The 10437-nt window shown below is 41.6% G+C and overlaps 1 protein-coding gene and 1 long non-coding RNA gene across 3 annotated transcripts in view; one reads left to right on the forward strand and one right to left on the reverse strand.

Moving 5' to 3' along the window:
• The first annotated feature begins 758 nt into the window (after positions 1 to 758).
• Positions 759 to 10437, forward strand: part of LOC105451346 (PHD finger protein 20) — a 10959-nt gene continuing 1280 nt past the window's right edge. The window contains exons 1-16 of one of the 2 annotated variants that reach the window (XM_011691720.1): positions 1415 to 1690; positions 3102 to 3609; positions 3784 to 3918; positions 4098 to 4124; positions 4981 to 5081; positions 5289 to 5374; positions 5697 to 6102; positions 6837 to 6951; positions 7032 to 7342; positions 7429 to 7440; positions 7966 to 8688; positions 8789 to 8920; positions 9101 to 9184; positions 9395 to 9680; positions 9797 to 9934; positions 10028 to 10218. In XM_011691720.1, the coding sequence (XP_011690022.1) occupies positions 3113 to 3609; positions 3784 to 3918; positions 4098 to 4124; positions 4981 to 5081; positions 5289 to 5374; positions 5697 to 6102; positions 6837 to 6951; positions 7032 to 7342; positions 7429 to 7440; positions 7966 to 8688; positions 8789 to 8920; positions 9101 to 9184; positions 9395 to 9680; positions 9797 to 9934; positions 10028 to 10218 (3244 nt within the window). In that variant the 5' untranslated portion in view covers positions 1415 to 1690; positions 3102 to 3112. Of the gene's footprint in view, positions 1042 to 1414; positions 1691 to 3101; positions 3610 to 3783; positions 3919 to 4097; positions 4125 to 4980; positions 5082 to 5288; positions 5375 to 5696; positions 6103 to 6836; positions 6952 to 7031; positions 7343 to 7428; positions 7441 to 7965; positions 8689 to 8788; positions 8921 to 9100; positions 9185 to 9394; positions 9681 to 9796; positions 9935 to 10027; positions 10219 to 10437 lie in introns of those variants that run through there. The other variant, XM_011691719.1, reaches the window with a different exon arrangement.
• LOC105451345 lies at positions 4165 to 5062 on the reverse strand. The gene is made up of 2 exons (XR_974573.1): positions 4975 to 5062; positions 4165 to 4384 (listed from the first exon to the last, which is right to left on the reverse strand). It is a non-coding gene; the product is annotated as an uncharacterized LOC105451345 (long non-coding RNA).

The raw sequence follows: 10437 nt of genomic DNA on the forward strand, positions 1-10437 counted from the left end.
TATTTTATTATTTTTCTATTACAGGACGCTTCGTGTTTTATTATTTTTACGGTAGAACGGAGGCAACGCACGCACACGTGTGACGGCGGATCTTCCTTCCTCCACGCCCCGCCCGATCCTCACCTCTCTGCGCACGCTCGCCCGACAGCAGCGCCACTGGATCGAGTCGCGGGCGACCGCGGCGACATCGGCTGCGATTCCGGCTGCTCGATGCTGCCGTATCGATCGGTTGATCAGTGTCGCGCGTGTAGCCGAAACGCTTGGTCGGGCGGTCGTCTCGCGGGGTGTGTTTTTCAGCGGCTGGGACAGGCGGCGGCGGCGGCGGTGGACCCGCGCCGCAGCACCGAGCCGAGCGGAGCGAGCGCGCGCGGGCCGCGCGACTCGCGTACGTACGAGCGATCGGAGTAAGAGGGAGAGAGCGAAAGAGAGAGCTTCGCGGCATCCCGCGCGAAGCGGTAAGGTCGCGCGATCCACCACGCGGTGACTGCGGACCAGTGTGACTTCACGTCTTCACCGAGTACCGCGAGTGTGTACCGCACGCGGAAACCGCACCGCTCCCGGTTGTTCCGCGCGGCGCGGGGAACGTGCCCGTCCGCCGCGGGTGGCGGCGTCGGCGGCGGCGGCGGCGCTACACCGCTATGTAGCGCCGGCGGTGTAAGTTGTAAATGAAGCGGCGTATACCGCGCTCGCGTGCGGCAGGGAGGAGGGTATCGTCCGCCGTAACCGCGGCCGCGGCTGCGGCGACGGCGGCGGGGGCGATGGGAATGGCGCGCAAATGCTGCGTGCGTAGCTGCAAGGCGGACGTGCGGGAGGCGCGCGCCAAAGGACTGCCGCTGCACAAGTTCCCCAAGGACTCAGCGCTGAGGGACAGGTGGTTGGCCAGCGGCGGCTTCGAGGCGGGCTTCAAGCCGACGCCAGGCCAGGTCGTCTGCCATAGGCATTTCAAACGTGCCGACTACGAGGCCGCGCGGGGCGGTCACAAGCTCCTGCTCAAGAGGGGCAGCGTGCCGACCGTCTTCGCGGACTATGACGATCATCCCGGTACGTGTGGTGCTGCGGCCGACGAGAGAGAGAGAGAGAGAGAGAGAGAGCGAGCGAGACCGGAGAGGACAAAGGGGTGACGGACGCACGCACGTCCGTCCGCCCGGTGCCGCGAGAGCGAAGTGCACGTCTAGCGGGCGTAAAACGCAACGTAGTTGCGTTTCGCGCATCCGTCTCTCTCTCTCTCTCTCTCTCGCGTGTGCGCGCGCGCGCGCTCCCCCTCCCCTCCCTCTTCTCACTCCCTTGCCTCGCGCCACCGCGTGTCCTCCCCGTGGTGTTCCTCCTCTCCCCTTCCTCCCTCGCCTAGCCTCTCCTCTCGTCATCTATTCCGTATTCGATGCGTATAGGAGCGCCAGCCTCTTCGAGAACTCGCCGAGGAAACGTGTCACGTCGCACCGGCGTTATGCCGGTAGTTCCACGAGCTACGCTCGTCTCGCGACGGCAGGCCGGTGTGTCTGACAGTGTCACCGTCGCTCGACGACGCTGGCGGGCACTCGCGAGAGAATAGGATCGCGTGTGATCCGCGATACGTTCGAATATTCGTCAGCGATAACTCGACAGGCCGGTACTCGTATACTCGCGGTGCGGCGAGGCATTATTTTTACCGTAGAAGCACGAGATCAGTACAGTCGTTCGCTATACCATGCCTGTACGTATATACTATCGTCACATTAAGAATGTTAAAAACCAAAATAGTTGATATTGACAAGTGTATGCACTCGCTATTCTAATGAATTCTGGAAAACGTTAACAAATGAAATGGACACTTTAAAGTGTGGTGTGCCAGTTCTAGTCTATCGCGTTGCAATAAATGCGAAAACTATCTTGCTAAATTATTAACTAATTCATTTTCCGTGACCTTTGAAAAATTCTTGGTTTAGTTTCGCAACGAGCATTTATTCCACATGATCAAAGATTATGTAATGACCTTATACATTTTGATTTCGTCTATTTATTTCAATCAAATGAGAAAGTATTGAATTATGCTCGATCAATTCAATTAATAAATCAATTCGCGTGAATTTACATCACAATTGGTATACCTTTACCAGAGTGTTTTATTAATATATACACTTGCCGATAGATGTACAGTTTTATCAGTAACAATAAACACAATTTATATTTTTATTCTTTAGGCGTATTGAAATTTCAAATAATGGTAAATAAAATTTCAATATTTACCAGCAAGTGTGTACAACGACTGTACAATTTTATGCTTTTACTGTAACATACACGTCGCAAATCCGATTAAATAAATAGTAAAAATGAATTTAATTTAAATAAGTTTAATTAAAAAAAATTATATAGAAAAAGTATAATTAAGACAAAACAAATTACATTACATTTTACTAAATTTGTCAATTGTTTCCATAAAATTTCGCTCATTGGTATAGTAGAAATTGGAATGCTAATTAGAAATGAATTTCCCGTAATTATTAAAAGACAAAATTGAGTTTTGAAAAATAAATTAATCCAAAGGACAGGCAACCTGAAGGACTGTCTTTTATAAAGGACATCGTACATGTGTGGTATTTAAAAAAGAGCCGCATGACATTTCAATGAGAGATCTTTCCTAAGTAATGAAAACAAAATAAAATTTGAAGAAAATTCCACCTGAAATTTGCTGGAAAACAAGCGATTTTCTTATTTAATTTCCATCTGAAATTTGATTTACAAATAAACGAATTTCTTAATTCAAAACTTACCGATATTTCGATATTTTTAAAAAGAATTTATTTTAAATTCGTCAAAGAATTTATTGTTAAAGAGATAAAACGTTCGATATTTCAGGACATTCTATTTGCGTTCCTATCAGTTTAGCTTCATGAGAATAAAAACGTTCTCTTTTCTTATAGGAAAAATACAATTTCTTAAAATAAATTTATCGGATAATTTTATTTTAGCCTAAGATAAATTTATCGGATTTTTATTTTATTTTGGTAATTTTCGTTACGGCAGAGAATATGGAGAGATACAAATTTCATTTAAACTTTACTGCATATATACAATTTTCCTCAAGATGTGAAACAATTATCATTATTTTGTCCCTACCTTTTCAGATCCTGTTATTATGTCAGTGAAATCATCTACATCTTACGCTCAAGAAGATTTGGACCTGATCAATTCGGAAATACTAAATCTGGAGCATTCTGCCTCGCCGTTGTTATCTGAAGCGAGAACACCTAAATCTGACAGTTGCGGCGAGACGTGTTACTCTAGACCTGAATCGTCGGCGGATTCCTTAAATCTCCCTGACAGCTCGGAGATAACGGATAATGAATACAAAGTGATAAATCCGAAAGAAGAGAGGAAGATATCCGCGAAGGACAAACCGCCCGAAAATTCGGATAATAAGGTGAACACAGTGGCGATGCAACTTGGTATCGTCGAACCGGAGACAGCCATGAAGACCGGCGCCAAGGATCTGATGGCAAAGGAGGAACTGAAGTTGTCCGGCAACAAGGAATTCGACAAATCGGAAGAGTTGAAACCCAAGATTTTGAATCGCGGCGGTTTGAAATTTTTTCCCGGTGCCAAATTGGAAGCGAAAGATTTTAATGAAAAGTGGCAAGTATCAGAATTTTAATATAAAAAAATATGTAACAGAGGAAGATGTGAGAAGTTATTGTGCAATAACGAGAAGTGCTTGCAACGTACAAGATAGATGTGAATTAAAAGAAGTTATGCTCCTAACTTCGGATGGGAGAGAAACGAAACTACATATTAATATTTTACGCGCAGGTATTCTGCAAAAGTGGTCGAGACAGATTGGGACGAGAGGGAAGTTTTGATACACTTCGACAAGTGGAGTTCGAGATTTGACGAATGGATACCGATGGACAGCTCCAGGCTGCGTGTGTTGCAAATCCCGCAGAAGTAAGTTGGTGTATGCACTAATCATTGAAATGATTCAATCGTTAAAAGTGTCGCAACAACAAGTCAAGTGACTCCTACAAATTATTTAATTCACCTCTATCTTCAATTCACATCTCTATCTATCTCAAAGACCTAAAGATCTTATCTTACGCTATTGTGATTTGTCTTTCTCTTTAAAGCGAACAAGCTTGGATCCCGCTCTCTCCGTAAGTGAAAATTGTGTTAATGAATAGTTCTAACGCTTGATAGTAGACATGATAGTTTTATTGCTTTACTCGTTTACGTGCTGCAATTAACAAGAGTTAAAAACTACTTAGATCCCCCATATTGATTACTTTTGCAAGGGTGACGGCAGATAATCGGTCCATTGTCCAGATATCACGAACAATGGATAATACACAAATAAAACGTTCACTTTTCGTTCTGTACGTCGAGTGTGATCCCTTTATGTTACGCAAGCAAAAATCTGTAACATAGCAAAAAAAAAAAAAGAAAAATAAATAATTCATCATTGTGAATAACGTGGGTTAGCGTAGAACACTTTAATTTCTTTAAGTTGTTTAATATGGTGTAACACCAATTAATGCATTGCGTCGTGTCTCGCGCGCGTTGCCCGATACGAATGAACATTGTACAATTACCACTGCATTCCGCTGCTCTTTTTCATCGATCTTGCATTATCGATATTATATATATTATATATATATATATATATAACGTATGTGTGTGCAAATGTGTGTAACAATTTTTTTTTACCGAAACGTCGAATCCACTTTTCGAATTCGAATCTCTAACATGAAGTGACTCAAAATTGAGCTTCTACGAGCCAAAGATATATTCTCTCTTTTGAAGTCGAAGAGAGGGGGAGAAAAATGAGAAACCCCAACGGCGCGAGACTCGTATTTTTTCCTACCTCTCCCCCTCTCTTCAACCCCCACTTGTTTTCCCCATCGTGTCTCGTTGAACCCACGCGCGCATCGTTGTAGTACATACATACAATACATACTCCGTATCCGTTCCGTTATACACGCGTGGTGTAATGCAAGGATTTCGCACCTGCAGGGAGGCGAGGATGCGGGAGTTCTCGGTGGGCGAGCGGATACTCGCTACGTGGGCGGACGGCAAAAAGTATCCAGCCAAAGTGAGCGCGGTCTTGTCTAATGGTAAGCCCACCACCTAACCTAACCCTCGTGAGCCGTGAACGGGAAAGAGGCTAGACTCGGCCCGTTCCCGTGTGTAGATTTGACGTTTGGCTCGTCGGAGGACGGGCCAAGTGGATGCAACGTTGTTGTTTTTTTTTTTACTTCCCCCCTCAATCTCTCAATGTGGCGCGCGGGGTGTGATCCCTGAGTGAATCTCTTTTTTTCCAGACAGGTACAACGTGCTGTTCGACGATGGATACGCGAAGATCGTCAAGTCGTCGAAAATGACCAAGATCGCCGGAAATGCGACCAAGGTACGGTTTCCCCAGATTGAGGTTATGTTGTTGTTTCTAAGCCACTCGACGAGACTCGACTCCCGAGCTGGTGTAGCCGAATAACGGTGTCTTTTATCGATGGATTTAGCATCATTATGCATCACCTGCTAATTATTACCTCAACAAATCATGAGAGTGCAAAAAGTCGTTCCACAGCAGAAACTTGGAACAAGCTGTGTCGCAGAAGTTCTTTAAATTGAGATTCTCACATGTGTATTCGAGAAGATTTTTATATTGGCGTATTGCATTCCACAGACGTGATTCGTAAGTTGATTTTTTTTTTTTAATTTTACATAAGCAGCAATTGACCGAACTGGATGGATACATCGGCAGCAAACAGGAGAGGAGGGATAAGAAACGGAAGCATACGATCATGGAGTTGTTTAACACCCACTCGAGGAGACGCACGAAGCACGATGCCGACAAGACGCCAAAGAAGGAGGAGACGGTCGTCAAGGAGAACGGAGGGGGCTCACCGGAGAGCAAGGTCGAGACGGACGGTACTCAGTACGGCCCCTGTTACGATCCAGGGACAGATTTGTTGAAAGGTTTCGAAACCACCAATACCCCAAAAGTCAAGTCGTATTCGAAGAAGAGCAAGAAGGAAGCGCCCAAGATCGATACGGATCACGAGGATAACGTCGGTCCCGAGTGGATTGATGGGGAACCGCAAGGAACGGAATCTTACATTGTGGATGGCAACGACGGTAAGTTTTAATAAAAAACAATTTTTGCTCTTCTGAAAATGTACTCATCTTCCTGCATCCTATTTATTTATAAAAATTAAGCAGATTATGTAAATTATATTAAGTAGAGGTGTGATTTTTTAAAATAACTTATATAAATCTATATAAATATTTTATATATCAGTAAGAAATAAAGGGCTACGAGCCAAAGCACGATATTTAATAAAAGCGCCAAGTAAAAATAACTTTGAAGTAACAATAATGACAGCAAACGTTTCAACCCACATCGGCTCATTCTCAATGTTGAAAAAACGTACTTACAAATAATCTGTAAACAAAATTCGGTCTTGTCTAACAGTATGGAGATGTGAATATTAATATACATTCTAAGTTATAAAATTACAAACTGGATTCAGTTTGTAATTTTATAATTTAGAATGTATAAAATTAATATTCACATCTCTATATTGTTAGACCGTTATAATGACCGAATTTTGTTTATAGATTATTTGTAAGTACGAGTACCTTTTTCAGAATGACCCGATGTGGGTTGAAACGTTTGTTGTCATTATTATAATTCAAAGTTACTTTTACTTGGAGCTTTTATTAAATATCGTGCTTTGGCTCATAGCCCTTTACTTCTTATTAATTAATTTGTTAATTATTGAGTCGGATATTGTTCAATTTTATTTTATATATAATTTACTAATATTTTTCGCCTTGTAAAGTAAAGAGAAATGAAATTTATATCCTAGGACCACGGCGATCTATAATAGTACCAGACAAGAGATTGCCTCTCGGCTGGGAAAAGCACTTCACGCAAAGGAAAGCTGGCACATCCGCTGGGAAATGGGACGTCCTGTTCATTCAGTAAGATACAAGACATACATTTCATTCGATTGCAATTATTACATTAAATTTGTATATAATCATATTTTTCTCTTCAAAAGTAAACAAACCGGGAAGAAGTTCAGATCGAGAAATGACATCAGGACGTTCATGGAGAATCAGGGGCAGTACGATTTCGATCCTGAGAAATTCGACTTCTGTATACATCGCAGGAAGCGGAGCCATGCGAGTCGCGCGAAGCATGACTCTACACCGGAGGTTACACCAAAGAAGATCAAAACCTTGTTGCCTAAAACGAAAACGACCACACCTGAGAATGCATTACTCACGACGATACCGAACAATAGCATCTCACACTATGACAACACTATGCCTATCATCTCGACGCCCATTACAGCTACTACGGACGGTGGTAAGATTTTTGCAATATGTTACGTTTTAATCCGCATCACATTTTAATCTTTGCAATATGTCTTTTACATTCCACTAATTCGCCAGAGATGATCTATTGTAAGTACTCGTAGATATCGTATTTTTGCAAAAAATTAACCTTCGATTGTCACATCTTTTTTTTCAAGTTTATCATTTGGGGTCAATTTATCAAAATCGATTTTAAAAGGCTGTTTAAAAATTGACAGTTTAGTTGGATCGTAAAAATTCTTAAATTGAGTTCGAGCATTGTAGAATGTATTCTGATTGTATAGAATTTAAAATTAAAAGTGGCATTGTATTGAAAAACACATTCTTTAAAGAAAGTAAGTTTTGAAAAAACCATTTTTCAAAGTAAAAAGCTGGGGTTATTATGTAAAGTGTGACAACCGAAGGTCAAGTAGACGAAGCGAAGTGTAGCGAATATAAGCTTATATATTCTTGCTTTTCTGAAAATAAATTAACCTTCCTATTTATCAAAATTAAGCAAATTATGTAAATTATATTAAGTAGATATGTGTATGTGTGATTTTTTAAAATAGATTTATATAATATAAATCTATACATATGTTTTATAACATAATTTATTAATATTTTTTCAAATAGCCGTCTTCATTGGACTTCGTGGTGGACTTCGCGTGGAAATGGAGGACAGCGCTTACAAATGTCCCAAGGAAGGCTGCAATAAAAATTTTCGAAAGGAAAACCTGCTGCAGATGCATATCAAGCATTATCATCCCGAGTATTCCAAGTTTCTGGGCTCCACCCCGAAAGTTGAAGATTTGGCTTACGCAAGAACGATCGGGGAATCCATAGAAGATATAATCCCGAAAAAATCAACCACGTTCTTGGAGAAAATAAACAAATCGGCGAAGAAAAAGTCTCTTCCTGACAAATCACCATCTACTTTGCAATCAACGTTGAGCACCATGCCACCGACATCTCCGTCAGTACCTGGTCCGGCGATGCCGGAAGAAGAGAAAATGGATCAGTCGGAAAAGTGTAACGATTCGCAGAAGGAGGACATGAAAATTGAAACGATGTCACCGATATCTAATCACAGCATGGAGATAGACGACGATGCTGAAAAGAAGAGGGAGAATGTCTGCGCGTTGTCCCCCGGTACACTATTCGACATGAAGGTGAAAGAGGAAAAAGCTCAAGGCGGCATCAAAACTCTGTTGCCTGTGAGACCAATCGCGACGTCGGAGGTACAGAGAGTCGATAGGGCGAAACCTCCGGACGATGTGGAGCGCGGAAAAAGTCAGAAAAGACGACAAGTTACCGAGCATAACGTGGACTTGCCGGCTAAAGCGAAGAAACGACACGGTAAGAAGCTTTCATATATTTTTTTCATTTTTAAGACAATTTTGTTAAGTTAAAAAAAAAGAGAATTATAATACACAGCATTCAATATTCCCTTGGATAGGTATGTCAGATCCTACCGATAGTTTCGGTGATCTAGACGACAGTGCTATGGACGTCGAAGGACCTACGGCACTTATGTATAGATATAGCCGTAGAAAATCCGACTCCAAGAGCGACGAAAATAGCCAGAATAGTAAGTGCGAGCGTTCTTGCCGTACCTTACAAAGCGAAATACGTTACGAGAGCAAATTTTATTTTATATATGCTTTTTTTTCTCTAATTTAAATGCAACTATATATGTGATAACCTCGGATTCTTTAAAGCAAGATATACGTTGACATTTACTATTGTATTATTTCTGTTGTTTCCTTAGGTCAACTAAATGATTCACGCATTGAAAAAGCTGATCCCCTAAAAGGGGATACAATCAAAACTGATATTAATAATGATGCAGAAGGTACATTATTTTTTTTTTTTTAATCTTTATTGACTTTGTTTCATGGTTTCACGTATTGCCGATTTCTTATTTTCGTTGTGTTATGTTTTATTTCATATGCCCGCAAGAAATACACATGCATTCGATACCATACCTCTCTCACTGTGTCTCTTTACTGTAAATTGTCTTTCTATAAGTCTTATATGAATGTGTGTCGACTTCCTATCGTAGAGAGTGAAGGCGTGATGATGATGATCAACGGCGAACTGGTGAAAGTAGAACAGCTACGGAGGGAAGAAATAATAAATTGCACATGTGGCTATATGGAAGAGGACGGTTTGATGATACAGTGCGACCTATGTCTCTGCTGGCAGCACGGCCATTGCAACTTCATCGAGAAGGAAAAGGATGTTCCTGAAAAATACATTTGCTACATATGCCGAAATCCATATCGACTACGGCCGTCTAAAAAATACTTTCACGATCAGGATTGGATTAAGGAAGGAAAGTTGCAAAGGTAATCTGTTTAATATGTTTACGTTTGCATATAGAATGTGTATGATTATAATTACAATACTTATACATAGTAATCTTTGTTCATGTTATTTATCGATTTTTTTTCCCCATTTACAGCTTGCCTAATCGAACGCGAAATCAGAATATGATAAATCAAAGGACTGCGATGTTGAAGCGTTCTTATGACTTGGTTACTGCGCTATTACAAATACAACAACTTCTTCACAGTCTACGTGTAAAAATCAACGTGGCACAGTAAGTTACATTTACTATTTATTAGTTTATCTACTAAAAAAAAAAATGATGTTTGCATTTTTCTTGATGACTAATTTGCTTGAATTTATACAGGAAGAAAGATCATCCGAAACTGTATCTTTGGGCCAAGAATTGGGAGAAAATGGATATTCCTAAGATAGACATGGAACCCGTGCCAGTAATGGAAATAACTAAGGCGGCAAGTTTTACCGATGCTGATTCGGAGATTCCGCGACGTGTCGAGACGAAGGCGGACGTGAAGTTGTCCCTGAAGGACGATCAAGATGAGAAGTCGATCGCTTCCGATTCAGAATTGATGAAAATTTTGGAAGAGGACAGCACACATTCTGATGAATCTAAGATCAACAGTAAGAAGGAGGGCTTGATGAACTCGAAGGACAGTCACATACTTTTGGATGCGTTAACGAGCAATTCAGACGTAAAAGAGAAACGTAATAACTTCGTATAGCATACAACTGAGTCGACAAGGCACACAGGGGATA

The sequence above is a fragment of the Wasmannia auropunctata genome, unplaced genomic scaffold (assembly GCF_000956235.1).
Source record: "Wasmannia auropunctata unplaced genomic scaffold, wasmannia.A_1.0 LD336052.1, whole genome shotgun sequence".
Taxonomy (NCBI): Eukaryota; Metazoa; Arthropoda; class Insecta; order Hymenoptera; family Formicidae; genus Wasmannia; species Wasmannia auropunctata.